At 38.2% G+C, this 19106-nt stretch overlaps 2 protein-coding genes across 2 annotated transcripts; both read left to right on the top strand.

The window, feature by feature from the left end:
• The first annotated feature begins 13379 nt into the window (after window positions 1-13379).
• Window positions 13380-14777, top strand: LOC110907546. The gene is made up of 2 exons (XM_022152512.1): window positions 13380-13869; window positions 14617-14777. Exons 1-2 carry the CDS (start codon window positions 13380-13382, stop codon window positions 14775-14777), a joined length of 651 nt encoding a protein of 216 aa, XP_022008204.1.
• Window positions 14778-15269: 492 nt separating this feature from the next.
• LOC110904207 (4-hydroxyphenylpyruvate dioxygenase) lies at window positions 15270-18148 on the top strand. The gene is made up of 2 exons (XM_022150035.2): window positions 15270-16658; window positions 17808-18148. Exons 1-2 carry the CDS (start codon window positions 15484-15486, stop codon window positions 17986-17988), a joined length of 1356 nt encoding a protein of 451 aa, XP_022005727.1. The 5' UTR covers window positions 15270-15483; the 3' UTR covers window positions 17989-18148.
• The last annotated feature ends 958 nt before the right edge of the window (window positions 18149-19106 follow it).

Below are 19106 nucleotides of genomic sequence, written 5' to 3'. Positions count from 1 at the left end.
TAAACTATTTTATACATAGATCCACTAAATATAACGAGATCTACATAATAGTTTTAGAAAAACTACAAGTTCATGTAATATTGTGATTTTACATACTAGTCTACGAGTTTAATGTGTTGAAACTAGTTTGAAGTATCGGAAAATGATTTGGTTGATTTGAAGAATTGTTGAAATGATTTTGTAAAAGAAAATGATACGCTTGAAAGCGTGGCCACCTCCAGTTACAGGGGAAACTCTGGCGAAATTTTCTAAAAATCTAACACTTAGAATTATTTACAAGTGTTAGACTACTTTGACATGTTTTCAAAAATATATTTCGCCACAACTTTATTTATAAATAATCGGAGGTGGGATTTTCACAAAAATAAACGTGATAAATATTTATTCGATAAATATATTTTTCACAACACAGTTTATGATTATTTTGTGAAAATGTATAAATATTATTTTTAGAGTAAAAATAATATTTACTAACTTGTCAAACCCAAAATAATACCAACACTTATACGACAAGCATAAAAGTTACAACGGTAATTTCTATTACCACCTAATCATTAAAACGTAACTTACGCATTACGCGGAAATATTCACCAACACGTATGTTGTCAACGTATTATTTTGGAAAGTATTATGTAAAGTGAAAATATATTATTTTTGAGAAAAATAATTATATTTTGGAATAAGAAATAAATATATATTAAGTGGGACTTAATGAGATAGTATAAATACACATGTATTTAAATCCCCCATCCTTGGGAAGGAAAGTAAAATACCAAGTATGTACACGAAACGGTTGTCTAACCGTCTCCTAAAACTATAAGTTATAAAGCTAAGGCACGGCCATCCGTCTAATAGAATTAGCACCTGTAGGTCGTTGCACAGCTTCGGATATTCGGATTACTTGGTAGAGATACGCATTCACTGTGAGTTCATGTCCCCCTTTTCTCTAACTGTTTTCAGTTTACTTAACTGCGGGGGTGAAATACATGTTACTATGATTTACGAGTACTTTACAACGGTATGTTTAACGTAAGGAGGTGTTATACGATCATGTGAGTGGATAGGAACAACATGGGGCCATTAGTCCTCATGGAGGGACCGAGGGACAGGAGCGGTAGATCTATCTGGGTGTAGCGAGCCCAGCCCCCGACCAAACTAGAAACGGACCGTGGGGTGACTTTGTCCACATACTTTGCCGTGGCATAAATCTGCTAGGTTTGAGTCTCCCTATTTGCACTTCACATATGTCAGTGGCCTTGCAAACCATTGATGATCACAAGTCCTCTTACACTGCTACATACCACAACTATTTTTATACTCACAAAGGTTTTACATACTCACTTACGCATGAACTCGCTCAACATTATTGTTGATTTTTCAACTCACATGTATTTCAGGAAATTAAACGGATCTGGCACGGTATGGAACGTTTTCCGCTGCACTGGTCATGAAGTCATCAGGGTTTAGGGTTGTGTCTCTTACCTGGACAAGACACAAACCCTAAATCACGTTTATGTTTTGTTACAAGTTGTAATGTTACTGAACAAGGTTATGGTTGCATGTTAAAAACAATGGTATTGTATGACGTTTTCAAAAACTTAATGGATGACTTGCATGGTTTTTAAATTCATATAGCTTTGTTATGATTAAGCTATGGTATTAAGAAGTCACACAAATTAACCACGCTTCCGCAAAGCCAGGGTGTGACACAAACCCAAGCCCACTCGGGGTGGTGACTTGGGCGTTTCTCTCCAACCACGCCCCAACCCAAGCCCCATACCCTATAGTCTTAGGTGAATTAGATGATTTAGTTATGCTTTACATACTTGTATTCATGACCACCCGAATCATCCAAGTGATGATTTGTGCATTGGTGAATTATAGGGTTAATGGATTCATCCAACCCATGCATGACCATACTTGACAAACTATTACTTAGACACAAAATATAACTATATACATATAAGTATACTATCTAACCTGAAACTAGGGGTGAGCAAGTTTAGGTCCGGACCGAAAATAACCGAGAACCGAACCGAAAATATACCCAACCCGACCCGAACCCAAGTACTTAGGTATTTAGATCGGTTCCAATTTTTCATATAAAATAGGGTCGGGTCGGGTCTTGGTTATTTTCATGGTGAAACCCTACTTGGACCTATGGACCGAAACCGACCCTATATTTAGGGTTGTGAATCGGTTATGTATTTTATGTTTGATCGGTTCTCGGGTCGGGTCGGGTAATGGTCGGGTAGGGTCGGGTTTTTCCTTTTGCTCACCCCTACCTGAAACCAAACCATGATACCAACCAAAATAACGGTTGAATGTTGTGGTAAGGTGGAACCTATATTAGTTTTAGCATCCTCATTTTGAACTTCCAATGAGTATAATGTTGGAAGTTTGGTGTGAATGGAAAGTCTCAAGTGGTAAAACCACCTTGTCCCACATTGGTGTGGGAACAAAAGAAAAGGCAATTTATAAGGCAAAAGCTTCTCCAAGCAATTGTAGTCTTATGACATGTTTTACCACAAGTCCTACCCGCGCGTGCGCAGGGGGGGTGCAAAAAAATTTGAGTTTCGGAGCTGGAATTTGGTTGAACTCGTGCGTGCCCGCACGTCCTGCGGACACGAATGCAGCTCCGAAAATCCGGGCCCGCGTGAGGCCAGTTTTTGCACAGACTCGTAACTGTTATTCTCGTTTTTAATTATGATCATTCTTTTCAGTTTCTAGACTGTTATGATTTCTTTTTAATGATCATTATGTTTCAGTTTTAAAACTGATACAATAATTGCAATAATGACCATTAGTCTGGTCTTTTAATATGCTGCAATGATGTTGAGAACACAGTTACAATTTTATGGCTATAAAACCGAACCTTTTCGTTCAGTTTAGACACACCGAAATCAACAGTCTCCTCTCTTTCTCTCTACAGCATTCTCCAGTTTTCTTTCAGGCAAGTGTTCAAGTCCGGCAGCGCTCGGTGCTGTTTCGAACCGGCGTACCCTGGGAACAGACGGCGAATCTGTTTAAGGGAATTGTGTCAAACACAAGCCCGGTTAAATCGTTTACTGTTTCTTTTATACTTCTATTTTTGCAACCTTTCTAACCACTGTTCTGATCAATGGTTCTGTTTCATCTTGCCACTGCTTCAACCGACAGTGGTTGATCGGCGATCAGACTGATCAGTGCTTAAACTGATCAGTAGTTAAGTTCATCAGTAGTTAGACAAACTGATCAGTGGTTTTCAAGCAGTGGTTATTTTTCTAACAAACTTAAAAAGATTTTATTTACTGATTACCATTTTTTCTTTCAGAATGGAATCTCAGCCGATGACTACTGCTGTTTCTGCTGTCATGACCAGTGCTGTTTCTGCGGTCATGACTTCCGCTGTTTCTGTCACTACCGGTCTGGTTGCACCACTGCCTAATGCAGTTTCGCATGCTGAAAAACCAGAGAAATTCAATGGTGTGAATTTCAAACAGTGGCAGCAAAAGATGTTCTTTTATCTGACCACGCTGAATCTGGCAAGGTTCTTGACTGAACCGAAACCCCATGTTGAGGAAGGGGAGATGGATGCTCAAACTGTGAGCGCGATGCATGCTTGGAATCATTCGGATTTCCTGTGCCGCAACTTTATCTTGAATGGTTTGGTGGACACATTGTATAATGTGTATTGCAAAGCCAAGACTGCCAAAGAATTGTGGGAGTCTTTGGATCGCAAATACAAAACAAAAGATGCGGGCACTAAGAAATTCGTGGTGTCAAAGTTCTTGGACTTTAAAATGATAGACTCAAAAACTGTCATGAGCCAAGTCCAAGAATTGCAGGTTATCCTTCATGATATTCATGCGGAAGGAATGATGCTCAGCGAGACATTCCAAGTTGCTGCAATGATCGAAAAACTGCCACCAAGTTGGGTTGATTTCAAGAACTATCTCAAGCATAAGCGAAAGGAGATGACCATTGAAGATCTTGTTGTTCGTCTTCGGATTGAAGAAGATAACAAAGTGGCCCTAAAAAAGATTGATGGTCCTGAAACTGTGAAGGCCAATCTTGTTGAACATGGGCAATCTTCAAAGGGAAAAAACAGTGGAAAGGGCGGAAAGAAAAGTCATGGGAAACGCTCCAACCTTGGTCCTAAGGGGGGAGTTGGGAAAAAGAAGTTCCTTGGAACTTGTTACAATTGTCAAAAGCAAGGCCACAAGGCTAGCGAATGCAAGCTTCCCAAGAAGAAGGAAAATGCTCAACAAGTGAACATGGTAGATGAAGTCGATAAGCTTGTTGCCATGGTCACGGACCTCTCGATTTTGGTCATGGAAGTGAACATGGTTGGGCAAAATAACAAGGATTGGTGGGTCGATACGGGGGCTACTCGACATGTGTGCTTTGACAAAAGCCTTTTCAACACCTTCAAGGAGGTGACTAATGGAGAAAAGGTTTTCATGGGAAATTCTGCCACGGCAGAAATAAAAGGCGAGGGTAACGTGGTTTTGAAGATGACTTCGGGAAAGGAACTCACTTTGTCCAATGTGTTGTATGTTCCCGAAATTCGTAAGAACCTTGTGTCGGGATGGCAGTTGAACAAGTTTGGTTTCAAAATGGTAATTGAGTCGGATAAGGTCGTGTTGACCAAAAATGGTGTTTATGTTGGTAAGGGCTATGCCCTCAATGGAATGTTTAAACTGAATGTAATTGTCGTGAATGCAATGAAAGAAAACGCTACTAGTTCTACTTATTTGATTGAGTCTTCGAATTTATGGCATGGTAGACTAGGTCACGTAAATTATAATTCCATTCGTCGTTTAATCAAACTTGATTGCATACCAACATTCGATATCGACTCAATTAATAAATGTGAAACTTGCGTAGAAGCAAAACAAACGAAATCGTCATTCAAAAAGGTGGAACGATTCACCGAACCCCTCGAGATGATCCACACTGATGTGTGTGATCTAAAAGCAATTCCTACTCGTGGTGGGAACAAGTACTTCATCACGTTCATTGATGATAGTACAAGGTATTGCTATGTGTACTTACTTAAGAGTAAGGACGAGGCTATTGACAAGTTTATCTTGTTTAAAGCCGAAGTTGAGAATCAACTAAATCGGAAAATCAAAATTGTAAGGAGCGACCGAGGAGGTGAATATGTTTCACCTTTTATTGACGTATGTGCAAAAAGTGGAATCATCCACGAACTCACAGCTCCTTACTCCCCTCAATCAAATGGCATAGCGGAACGAAAAAATCGTACCTTGAAAGAAATGATGAATGCCATGATGATAAGCTCCGGTGTAAACCAAAACATGTGGGGGGAAGCAATCTTATCGGCAAATTATGTGTTGAACATGATACCCAATAAGAAAAAGGATGTAACGCCATACGAATTATGGACGGGAAAGAAAGCACCATATAAATCCTTGAAAGTGTGGGGGTGTCTAGCTAAGGTGGTGGTCACACCACCTAAGCGGCTACTAATAGGTCCCAAAACGGTGGATTGTGTATTTATAGGATACACCCGTCCTTATGGTCCTTATCGTTTTCTTGTGCATGATTCTAAGAATCCTGGAATATGCAAAGGCACCATAATTGAATCTAAGGATGCATCATGGTTTGAACATGTGTTCCCATGCTTAGATAAAAGTGAACCGAGTTCTTCTAGACCGGTTGAGGAAATTGTTCCTGAGGGAGAAGTTGAAAACGATGAACCTCGAGAACAATCTAAGACCGAGGAAGTTGAAATCAGGAAAAGTAAACGACAAAGGACTGAAAAATCCTTTGGACCTGAGTTTCTTACCTATATGATAGAAGATGAACCTCAAACGTACCAACAAGCGGTACATTCCTCAGAAGGACCTCAGTGGAGGGAGGCAATCAAAAGTGAGATAGACTCTATCTTACAGAACCATACCTGGGAACTAGTGGACCTTCCTCAAGGATGTAAACCACTAGGATATCAATGGATCTTCAAGAAGAAGATGAAACCAGATGGAACCATCGATAAGTACAAAGCAAGGTTGGTGATCAAAGGATATAAACAACGAGAAGGTTTAGATTACTTTGATACATATTCGCCAGTTACGCGAATAACATCCATCAGGTTGGTGCTTGCCATTGCCGCCATTAGAAATTTGGAAGTTCACCAAATGGATGTGAAAACAGCTTTCTTGAATGGGATTCTCGAGGAAGAAATCTACATGGAGCAACCCGAAGGCTTCACAGCTATTGGGCAAGAAAAGAAAGTGTGTAAACTTGTGAAATCCTTGTATGGATTGAAACAAGCTCCAAAACAATGGCATCAAAAGTTTGATCATGTCATGCTTGATGCTGGGTTCAAAATCAATGAATGTGACAAGTGTGTGTATGTGAAGGACACATCTGATGGATATGTCATTTTGTGTCTATATGTAGATGATATGCTCATTGCTGGAAGCGATGACAAAATCATAAAATCTACAAAGAACATGCTAAAAGCAAGATTTGACATGAAAGACATGGGTCTGGCGGATGTGATTTTGGGGGTCAAAATCACGCGAACCCAAAATGGACTCGTTTTAAGTCAATCCCACTATGTGGACAAAATTCTTGAGAAGTTCAATGCGAATGACTCTAATGAAGCTAGAACTCCACTTGACACAAGTCAACATCTAGCCAAGAATAGAGGTGAACCCGTAAACCAGTTGGAATACTCAAGAATTATTGGTAGCTTGATGTATCTTATGAGTTGTACTCGACCAGACATAGCATTTGCTGTGAGCAAGCTAAGTAGATACACAAGCAACCCAAGTTCAATGCATTGGAACTGTATCACTCGGTTGCTTCGTTACTTAAGATACACTCGAGAATACGGGTTGCATTATAACAGATATCCAGCAGTTATAGAAGGACACTGTGATGCAAATTGGATATCTGACACGAATGATTCCAGAGCAACAAGTGGGTATGTATTCACACTTGGAGGTGCAGCGATATCGTGGAAATCATCAAAACAAACGGTTATTGCTAGATCCACGATGGAATCTAAGTTCATCGCTTTAGATAAAGCAGGTGAAGAGGCAGAATGGCTACGTCAATTTGTTGAGGATATACCAAGATGGCCTAAGCCGGCAACGGCCATTTGTATACATTGTGATAGCCAATCGGCACTTGGCAGAGCTCGTAGCACAATGTATAATGGTAGGAACAGACATATCAGACGTAGACATAATACGATACGACAACTAATCTCTACAGGAATTATCACTGTTGACTACGTGAGGTCAAAGGATAATATTGCGGATCCGCTAACAAAAGGCCTAAGTAGAGAGTTAGTACAGAAGTCGTCCATGGGAATGGGACTGAAGCCCTTGAAAATAAGTTCATATGATGGAAACCTAACTCAGTAGACTGGAGATCCCAAGAGCTGAGTTCAATAGGAAAACCTAATTGTATGAATTAATAAGGTCACTGTGGGAGATAACCCTACGTATATATATAAGGGAGTTTATTGCAAGGCTTAGTAAACTTCCTAGTCCATTCCAAAAAGTGACAAGTGTGAGGCTAAGCCTATGGCTTTTAATGATTCGACTAAGATAACCATACATGGTGAATCACCTATTTGAGAGAGAAGTGGGGTCGCTTCGAAGGGTGTTGTTGGGGCACAATACCTAATGGCTCTCGCAGAACCAGGCTCATGTTCATGACCATAACGAACATAACTATGAGGACTTGACTTTGTCAGGGAGAGTCTTGTGTGAAGTGCATTGTCGTCTACACAAACGGCAGACGAGTTCAAAGACATCGAGTTCTACTCAGAGCTAGTGGGCTAAGTGCATTTCATGAGCGAAGGTTCAAAGGGTAACACCTACCTATCGTATGCAAAACTCAACTGCTGAAATCAAATTGGAATAATGTTGTTTCTGAGATCGACCTCCATTCATGTGGGGGATTGTTGGAAGTTTGGTGTGAATGGAAAGTCTCAAGTGGTAAAACCACCTTGTCCCACATTGGTGTGGGAACAAAAGAAAAGGCAATTTATAAGGCAAAAGCTTCTCCAAGCAATTGTAGTCTTATGACATGTTTTACCACAAGTCCTACCCGCGCGTGCGCAGGGGGGGTGCAAAAAAATTTGAGTTTCGGAGCTGGAATTTGGTTGAACTCGTGCGTGCCCGCACGTCCTGCGGACACGAATGCAGCTCCGAAAATCCGGGCCCGCGTGAGGCCAGTTTTTGCACAGACTCGTAACTGTTATTCTCGTTTTTAATTATGATCATTCTTTTTAGTTTCTAGACTGTTATGATTTCTTTTTAATGATCATTATGTTTCAGTTTTAAAACTGATACAATAATTGCAATAATGACCATTAGTCTGGTCTTTTAATATGCTGCAATGATGTTGAGAACACAGTTACAATTTTATGGCTATAAAACCGAACCTTTTCGTTCAGTTTAGACACACCGAAATCAACAGTCTCTTCTCTTTCTCTCTACAGCATTCTCCAGTTTTCTTTCAGGCAAGTGTTCAAGTCCGGCAGCGCTCGGTGCTGTTTCGAACCGGCGTACCCTGGGAACAGACGGCGAATCTGTTTAAGAGAATTGTGTCAAACACAAGCCCGGTTAAATCGTTTACTGTTTCTTTTATACTTCTATTTTTGCAACCTTTCTAACCACTGTTCTGATCAGTGGTTCTGTTTCATCTTGCCACTGCTTCAACCGACAGTGGTTGATCGGCAGTCAGACTGATCAGTGCTTAAACTGATCAGTAGTTAAGTTCATCAGTAGTTAGACAAACTGATCAGTGGTTTTCAAGCAGTGGTTATTTTTCTAACATATAACACTGATGAAGAACACTAACAAAAACGGTGTCCAAATGGGTATCGAAACAAGATATATTTTATGTATTTTTCGTATTTAAAATCCCAAATGCATTCTTATCATCGACTCCTAAGAACTTACACACCTTTGTTTATCCTTTTAGGATAACTTCGAAGGTGCTCCATCCTCCAATATCATTCAACTTACCTTTGTGGAAAGCATACGCAAACCGCGAGTATACTTGACTCATTTACGCTTTAAAACACTTTGAGTTACAATATGTATCATTTTGAAACTCACAATCACACATACAATCACTACTTTTGTGACTTTGTCCCAAATTTAGGTAAGGCGTGTGGGAATCGACTACTGTGACATCTATCGTGACCATGACTACTTTTGTGACTTTGTCCTCTCGTAGCTACCAAATTTGTTTTTACTTTAGCGGATACCTTTTCCTTTTTTTTATAATATAAAGGATGTATTTTGGTTTTTTTCCATTTTCAGGATATGTATATGTGACACTAAAATTATACGTGATAAACTTAATGGGAGGGTTATGTCGTATATGTATACAAGAGCCGATTACCTCGTCATGGTATTTGTCAACTTAAATTTTGTATGTGTATTAGAATAAAGTTGATGTGTTATCATGGGTATTATAAAAAGGCGTAACAACGCATATTAATAAGTCCTTTTCTAAAAAATAAATGAAATTACGGATTTAATATCAGTTGTTTTGTAAATTTGTAACATTTATGTGGTTCGTGCTACTCAAAAACGTTAATAGTAATTCTAAGTTGATTCGAGGATTCAACACCACATGATAAACCAATAATAATTTGTGTTTTTTTTTCTAAGTTAATTGGAGGATTCAAGACCACATGATACACCAATAATAATTTGTGCTTTATCTTAGAGGGTGTTTGGTATTACGTTTTGAAGTGATTATTTGATTATTGCGTTTGTAAAACATAAATAATCTAAAAAAACGTATGGATGAAAAAGTGATTATCTGTCTCCAAAACGTTGTTTTAGAGAAGCATGTACCTACATGCTTTTTCAAAACACAATTTTGAAAATTCAAAATCTATTTTGAAAACGCAACACCAAACACCCCTTAATAAGTTCATTCTTTATATTTTGGGCCTCAATTGTGGATTGCTTTTTCGGCTCTTCATGTGCATGGAATTTATGTCAAACATGGATTTTGGACCTTAGTTGTGAATTGCTTTTCATGCACATGGAATTTATATCAAATAAATTGGGCCTCAAACGCGGACTGCTTTTCGTGTGCATGCAACTATAAGGTAGCGTTTGGTATGAAGGAATGAAAGGTGGAATGGAATGGATCATTCTGATGGAATGAAAATAAACATGTTTGGTTATCATTGGTAATGGAATGGAGCATTCCAAAGGAATGTAACTCCTTCCAAATATAGCAATTTCCATTCCTTGGTATGTAGGTGTTTTTTTTCCATTCCTTCAAGGAATGGAAAAAAATATGTTATTATTATTATTATTATTATTATTATTATACTTTTATTTGTATTTATATTTATATTTATTAATATTCATACTAATATTAATATATATGAAAAATCTATTATTAATTTTTTATCACTAATATATTATTATTATTATTATTATTATTATTATTATTATTATTATTATTATTATTATTATTATTATTATTATTATTATTGAGTCAATTATATTTTTGTCGCTTTAATACAGTTGTGTTTACTTCATTTTTTTGTTTATCAAATTGTACAAAGTAATGAGTCATTCTATTCATATATGAGTAACCAAACATCACAATGGAATGGAATGATCCATTTCATTCCGTTGTCCATTCCATTACCTCGTCCATTCCATTCTCTCATCTATTCCATTACCCCATACCAAACAGACCCTAATTGTTAAATTAAGCAAGCTAGTTTTCCCCATGCTAGGCAAGTAGGCGATGGGAGATTAGTCGTTTTTCTCCTGCTACGCAGCGTGATTTTGATCGTTATCATTTCGGCTCATCAGAAATCATAAAGACAAATATCAACATCGGTTCAGATAATAACAATACTGAAAATGATGATGTTCACTCATAATCGGTTTTTGGTTCGTCAGGGTACCACAACACTAAGTACACTCGTTAGAGCACCATAGTAGACTCATTTTTAGGGGTCTTAAAAGTGAGTGATGTGTCCATTCACACTCTCTCATGACCCTCTCATATTCATATTGATTCCCCCTCCCCCTCCTCCTAAAAACGAGATTCTCTCGCCTAGTCACTCTCACAAAGTCATAACCTGGAAAGATGTTCATATAAACATGGAATAATGGGGTAATGAACCTTACACGGGTATAATCTATTTTGCATTTTTATTTGTAATTGATATTGAGACGGTAGCAATTAGAGTTTATTTAACACTATTTTCTTTACTTTGTATTTGATATTTGAGTAAATTTCAAAAATCGTCCTTTATGTATGTCACTTAATGCAAATTGTGTCATTTGTCTTCAATAATTACACAAAACGTACTCGATGTTTGCAAACCCTTGCAAGTTATGTCCTTTAGCCCTAACTCAGTTAATTTTTGTGGTTAAATCTGACCAAATAGACCCCACATGAGAGTAAAATGACCAAAATACCCTCATGTGGGGTTCATTTGGTCAAATTTAACCACAAAAAAATTAACTGAGTTAGGGCTAAAGGACATAACTTGCAAAGGTTTGCAAACATCGAGTACATTTTCTGTAATTATTGAAGATAAAGGACATAGTTTTCAATAAGTGACAATGGGCTAGATTGAATTTTTATATTATTCATACCATCTTTGAAGTTTATTGACATAATCCTTTTAGTTTGTATTTGATGTGTACTAGTACGGTGCATTTTGAATAACAATGGGTTGATTAGAAAATGAACCCAAAACACGACCTGCTTGTTAGGGTTAGAATTTATAACCCAAAGCATAATTATTTAGTGTTTCAGGTTGTGTTGTAATTATTATCCAACCAGTTTTACCCACGGGAAGCTTACAAATATATTTTTTGTTGCTCCTGAAAACTTATCATGACTAGAGATGCGATATTAACTAAAGGTGCCGCATGGGTGCACCCCATGAATTCATCATCCTCGCACGATAGTAGCGACGATACAAAATGTAATATTCTACACTCATACCAACTAATGTTGTACGCCTATTTTACAAGGAGCTCACAGGTCTATTTCTGGTTACCTTGTTGGAGACTTGTTAGGTGATAATCCATCCTTAGATTGCCTTTACTTGAGAATATGCTTAAGTGGGTTTTACTTTTTATATATTTGAGGGTATCCCCCTTCCTCATGTATCAAAGGGTAAAAACTTGCAAATTTTGAGGGTATCCCCTTCCTCATGTATCAAAGGGTAAAAACTTGCAAATATATGAGGGTATCCTCCTTCCTCATGACAATGCACCCAAAATGCATTGTTGGGTATTTGAGGTTGAATAATTCTATGAGCTCAAAATTTTGGTCATGACCGAAAAATGTGAGAGATTTATCTAGAGCATTACACAAGTTCATATAAAGAAATAGTTGAGGTATTCGTACTTTAGTTGATGATTACAACAAACGATACTATATATGACCCAAATAACTACAAAATCCTACAACGTTGTAATATAAACAAGACGTGTAAAATTTTGTTTGCGGTACTTTGTTTTGTTCTAATTAATTTTCACCACAACATCCTACAATGTTATAATCTAAACAACACGGGTTAAATTTAAGATTTTATCTCAAAATACAATATCACTAATTATTAAAACTCCTCTCATGAAATTTATTTTAGTTTTAAATCCTGTTAACTTATACAAATTATGTAAAGTAAACAATAAACACTCATTCACAAACCCACACATATATACATCATGCATTGAACACATGGATCCAATATTATATTCATTAATTATATTCAAACAGCTAGAACAAATGATCCAATCTAGAATATAATATTTTCAGAAAAACATACTTCACGAGTTGATATTTTTTTAATTTAAATCTTCAAATTTCAAAGATTCACTAATTATTTATCTTTCAATGTAATATTTTTTAATTAATAAAAGACTAAACCATCATTTAAACTCTCACCCAACACTCAACACATCAAGTAATCCAACTAACAACAATAACATATACTAGTGAATAATAATATGATATGTTATTCACTCACTCAACCAACTAACACATCCAATTGAATTTCTATTCTAATATAAGGCTACACGGTATGGGGTGCGGCCCCGGTACGTCGCGGGTCGGCGACGGTCCAAACACCGTGCCGCCCCCATCCCGTCCCGTCCTCTCCGTCGGCTTCTAGCCGTTTGCGACGAAGCGAAAAAGGTGGGTCCCTTTTAACTTTTTGACCGTTAAAAAAAAACAAAATTATCATAATTTGAAAAATGCCAAACGGTCACATTTAGAAAATATATAAATTTAACTTCCATTTTCACTTTCAATCACCAAATTAACCTCAAAATTTCACCTCTTTCTCACATAATTTTTATACTCCTTCTTCCACTATTCTATAAACCTTCTTCCACATAATTTTCATGGATCCGTTCAACAACCCGAAGAACCCGAACACTTCGAACAACCCGAATACTCCCAACAATCCGACCCAACCTAATGTTTTTTCGGTTCCGGGATATTATCCAACGCTAGAACCGAACCAATTCTCGCAATATTCATCGAACGCGTTTGCTTCATTCCAACACTCGCCAAACCAATTCGCTCAAATCTCCCAAAATCAAGCCCTTCAACAAATGATGATGCGGGGTGCTTGGAACTTCCCACCCGTGCAACCTCAACCGATCCCCACACCACCCGTTCAACCTCAACCGATCCCGACCCAATCCGAACCCGAAGACGATGTGGAGATTGTTCCCGAAACCCAACCGCCTAAAGGGAAAGGAAAACGAAACAAAGGCAAACAAGTGGTGGGTGATCAAACGTCGAAACCGAAGGCGACTAAGTGGACCCCAATCGAAGAAGAAGCCTTAGCCAAGGCTTTCATTGGCACTTCCGACAACCCGGTAAAAGGTTCGTAATTTTTTAAAGTTTACATCTTTTTAAAGTTTACATTTTTTAAAGTTTACATTTTTAAAGTTTACATTTTTTAAAGTTTAAATTTTTAAAAGTTTATTTTTCTTGTTAACAGTGGGTTTATTAGTTTTTAAGTTTATTTTTTTAGATTTATTAGTTTTTAAGTTTATTATTTTGTTTGTTAACAGTGTGTTTTAAAGTTTTTTTTAAGAGTAAACTGCCATTTTGGTCCCTGAGGTTTGGTTACTTTTGCCACTTTAGTCCAAAACTCAAACCTTTTGCATCTGGGTCCCTGTGGTTTCAGTTTTATTGCCATTTTGGTCCAAAAATGAAATCAGGTCATACTTGTCTTATAAAATCCTGCAATTTTGTCATTTTCCTCAGGGGCAAATCAGGTCATATTTGTCTTATAAAATATGGTATTTATTTATAAAAAAGAAATGATCATTTTGCCCCTGCGGAAAAATGACAAAATAACAGGATTTTATAATACAAATATGACCTGATTTCATTTTTGGACCAAAATGGCAATAAAACTAAAACCACAGGGATCCAGATGCAAAAAGTTTGAGTTTTGGACTAAAGTGGCAAAATTGACCAAACCACAGGGACCAAAATGGCAGTTTACTCTTTTTTTAATTAGTTTTAAAGTTTATTTTTTTTTCTTAACAGTAAGTTTGTTTGTTAATTTTGTTTGTTTTAAAGTTTGTTTTGTTTTTTTAATTTTGTTTGTTTTTTTTATAGGTAATAACCAATCGGGTGAGGGGTTTTGGTCCAAGGTATTGGCCAAGTTTCTCGCCTTGATGGACCAAGGCCCGTATCGAGATCTCGACTCGGTTTCCTCGAAGTGGCGAAAATTGAACTCGGCCATTAATCGGTTTTGCGAGGAATATAACAAATTATAAACGTTCGATGTTGAAAAAATTACAACACGACATCATGAAAAAACATCAAATTATTTAACTCTATGTTTATTTTTATTAAGTCTTTGTTTTTTTTTAAGTTTATGTTTTTTTTTATATTTATGTAATGTGGGTTTAATATTAATGAAAATATTTTGTTAGTATATTTCTTAAATGTAAAAAAAAATAGAATACTAAAAAAATAAAAAAAAACATAAAAAGTGGTGGAGGACTATGAGTAGGACCATCCTACCATGCCCTCTAGTTTTGGAGGATGGACCATCTTAGAGAGAAATGTGACGTGGCGTCTACGTGACGGATCATCCTCCAAGGATGGTCCATCACCATATCTTGTAGTCTAACAAATATGATTTGTTAAGAAGCAAAACAACCAAACATAACATGCTTGAGACCATAGTTCAGTTCCTAATACAAGGTAAAATTTAGTGTAATTTAAAAGTAGTATTTATGTAACTTTGCCTAAAAAAATAACATGCTTGAGTTGAGTCATTAGTTGTTGTAGATAAAGACTCCCACGTGTAAACTTCATCCTTCCCCTTCTCACAAAACCAATCGTCCACACTTCCGTGTTCTGTTCCACTTTATCTTACCCCATACCTTCCTTCCTTCTCTACTTAAAACACACCCACCCCACAAAACAATAATCAAAACCCGAATTAAAAACAAAAGAAAAATAGAAAAAAGAAAAATGGGAACGGAAGCTACCGTCGCCGCCGTCGTCGCCGGAGATGAATCCGATCACCCCACCTCCGCCTTCAAGCTTGTAGGCTTCAAAAACTTCATCCGTACCAACCCCATGTCGGACAAATTCACCGTCAAAAACTTCCACCACATCGAGTTCTGGTGCTCCGACGCCACCAACACCGCCCGCCGCTTCTCCTGGGGCCTCGGCATGCCCATCATCTTCAAATCCGATCTCTCCACCGGCAACTCCACCCACGCCTCCTATCTCCTCCGCTCCGGCCACCTCAACTTCCTCTTCACCGCCCCTTATTCCCCCTCCATCTCCCCCACCACCACCACCGCTTCCATCCCCACCTTCTCCCACTCCGCCTCCCGCCACTTCACCGCTACCCACGGTCTCGCCGTCCGCGCCATCGCCGTTGAAGTCGAAGACGCCGAAACCGCCTTCGCCGTTAGCGTCGCTAACGGCGCCAAACCCTCGTCTCCCCCAGTCACCCTCGGTCACAACGACGTCGTGTTGTCAGAAGTTAAATTATACGGCGACGTCGTTTTGCGTTATGTTAGTTACAAAAATAATACTAATAACAATAATAACAATGATAATGATAATTATATATTTTTGCCTGGATTTGAAGCTATGGACAAAACGTCGTCGTTTCAGGAGCTAGACTACGGCATCCGCCGGCTCGATCACGCGGTGGGGAACGTGCCGGAGCTAGCTCCAGCGGTGGACTATGTGAAATCTTTCACCGGGTTTCACGAGTTCGCTGAGTTCACTGCTGAGGACGTTGGAACGAGTGAAAGCGGGCTCAACTCGGTGGTTTTAGCGTGTAACAGTGAGATGGTTTTGATACCGATGAACGAGCCAGTGTACGGGACGAAGAGGAAGAGTCAGATACAGACGTATTTGGAGCATAATGAAGGGGCTGGGGTGCAGCATTTGGCGTTGGCTAGTGAGGATATATTTAGGACTTTGAGAGAGATGAGGAAACGGAGTGGGGTTGGGGGGTTTGAGTTTATGCCGTCTCCGCCACCTACTTATTATAGGAATTTGAAGAGTCGAGCGGGCGATGTGTTGTCGGATGAGCAGATTAAGGAGTGTGAAGAGTTGGGGATATTGGTGGATAGAGATGATCAGGGGACTTTGCTTCAGATTTTTACTAAGCCTGTGGGTGATAGGTATGTTGTTATCTTGATCAATGCAATTTATATTATATACTTTTGCATTTTGTTTGAATCACTATGAATATATGAATAAATGCAATGAACATAGTATATTGTTTATACTTGAAGTTATCCTGCTAATTTGTAATGTGCATACATTAAAAGAAGACCGTTACAAGAATGGCAAACATAAATGAGTTTATACTTGTCATCCTAGATTGCATTCAAGATTCTTGTTGGGATTGTAGTATGTGGTTCTTAGGCTGCTCGGTATGGCCCGTCCTCAGCCCCGGCACCGGCGTCACCCCATCCCGCCCCCCCCCCCCCCCGGTCTTCATCCTGTCACCGTCCTCTTCTCGACGTCCAGGACGATCCAAAACAGGTGGGCCCCTCTCTTTCTTCTCGGTGCCGGCTCCGTCACCCCATCACCCCCCCCCCCCCCGGTCTTCATCCCGTCACCATACCCAGCAGCCTTAAACTCTATTGAAGTATAAATACATGAAACCATAGTTGTCAAAGGCTCGAGGCGCAAAGGCCAAAGGGTGAGCCTTGGGCCTCAGCGCAAGGCATTTAACGATGAGGCTTTTATAAGCGAGACACGTAGTATAAAAATACAATTTTTAGGGGTTTTAGATGTGGTTTAGGCTCGTCTAGAACTATTTTAGGCTGTTTTAAGTTGATTTCAGATTTGTTTAGGGCTGGTATAAGTTATTTCAGAGTTGTTTAAACATGTTTAGACGATTTTTGGCTGGCGCTTGGCCTGAAAGTGGGCCTTTTGAAGCAAAGCGAGAAAGCTATGTTGGGCCTGAAAAGTGCACCTAGGCGCGCTTCTGGATAAGCCTCGGCAATAGAGCATGAACCCCCTTCACAAAATAAAAAAATTATGGTAATAGACAGATAAGACATTGAGGTGTTTGGATGTGCGTTTTGTAATGGATAATTTGTTTCCTGGTGTCACAATTATCATTTCTTTATTGACGATGAGAGCCGTCCGTGAGTGCCCACCAATACTCTGCTAACCAGGTAAACTAGTGGAAACTAATTTCAAACACGCTAAAGGGGAATCATTTTTTAACGTTTGGATATGCACATTTAACCATCATAGTACAATATCAATGACAAATTGACAAGTGTTGTAAAGTGGTATGCAAATTGTATGTGCAGGCCGACGATATTCATAGAGATAATACAAAGAGTAGGGTGCATGGTAAAGGATGATGAAGGAAAGGTGCAGCAGAAGGCAGGGTGTGGAGGGTTTGGCAAAGGGAACTTCTCGGAGCTTTTTAAATCTATTGAGGAATATGAGAAGACACTTGAAGCAAGAAGCACCACTGCTGCTGCATAAATGAGATCTTAAAAATTAAAATCTTATGATTATGTATGTATCTGTGGATTCTATACAAAACAGATCCTGAAAATATATGGTATCAACTTCATAATAAGATATGTAACGCGTTATGTATCTCATGATCGATCATCAATGTATTTGTCTATTTTTATGTTGCTGTAGTGTTGTCTGGATGTTTTTATTGGTGTTCTTTTTATTTTTATTTTTTTCTTATTAAACGGGACAAATAAACAATCTATTGCACCGATACCATCAGCCATTGTGGAAAGCCCTCTTCGCTTCTGTGTGGCCCTCACAATCATGAATGCATCATGTAAAGTTGTAAACTCCGCTCAGCTTCCTCAATAAATATATGAAATATTTTTATTCTGGGTTTTTTACAGCGAATTATGAACAACATGAGATCAGCCAATTAATTAGTATCAATCTAAATTAATTGGATTATTCTAGAGGTTTACATTTACACAGTGTCATTTAATAGATAGAGGGGAAGGAAAATGAATTAAGAAAGAAAAGAATTGGAAAGATGTGATTTTTTTGGTGTTCCTAAATTTAATGAAACGTAAAGGAAAAAAAGAAGGAATTAAACATTTTATGTGTTCCTGAGTTAGGAGGAAAAGAAAAGAAAGAAACAATTTTACTATTATACACTTTAAACATAAAACATTTTGATTTGAGGGTAATTTAGTAATTAATAAGATTTTCTCTCCTAATCTTTTCGATTTGTGAGGATATATATAGAGTAAACTGCCATTTTGGTCCCTGTGGTTTGGACACTTTTGCCATTTTAGTCCAAATCTCAAACTTTTTAAATCTGGGTCCCTGTGGTTTCACTTTTGTTGCTATTTTAGTCCAAAATTCAAAAACCCCATTTTTTGACTGTTGAAAGCTGTCTATTTTGTCTTCTTGTTCAGGAGCAAATTGGTCATTTTATAAGTTATTATAACAAATAAAAAAAACCCTCAAAACACATCTCTCTCTCTCTATAAAGTCTCTGCACTCTCTCTCTCTCTCTCTAAACAAACATCTGGCTCTTTCTCTTCTCTCTCTCAATAACACCACCCGATCCAGGAACTCCACCACAACTTTTGTTTTTGATTCAGATCTTTATTCAT

Source organism: Helianthus annuus, chromosome 14, assembly GCF_002127325.2.
Source record: "Helianthus annuus cultivar XRQ/B chromosome 14, HanXRQr2.0-SUNRISE, whole genome shotgun sequence".
NCBI classification, from domain to species: domain Eukaryota; kingdom Viridiplantae; phylum Streptophyta; class Magnoliopsida; order Asterales; family Asteraceae; genus Helianthus; species Helianthus annuus.
This window is presented reverse-complemented; position numbering and strand designations above follow the sequence as displayed.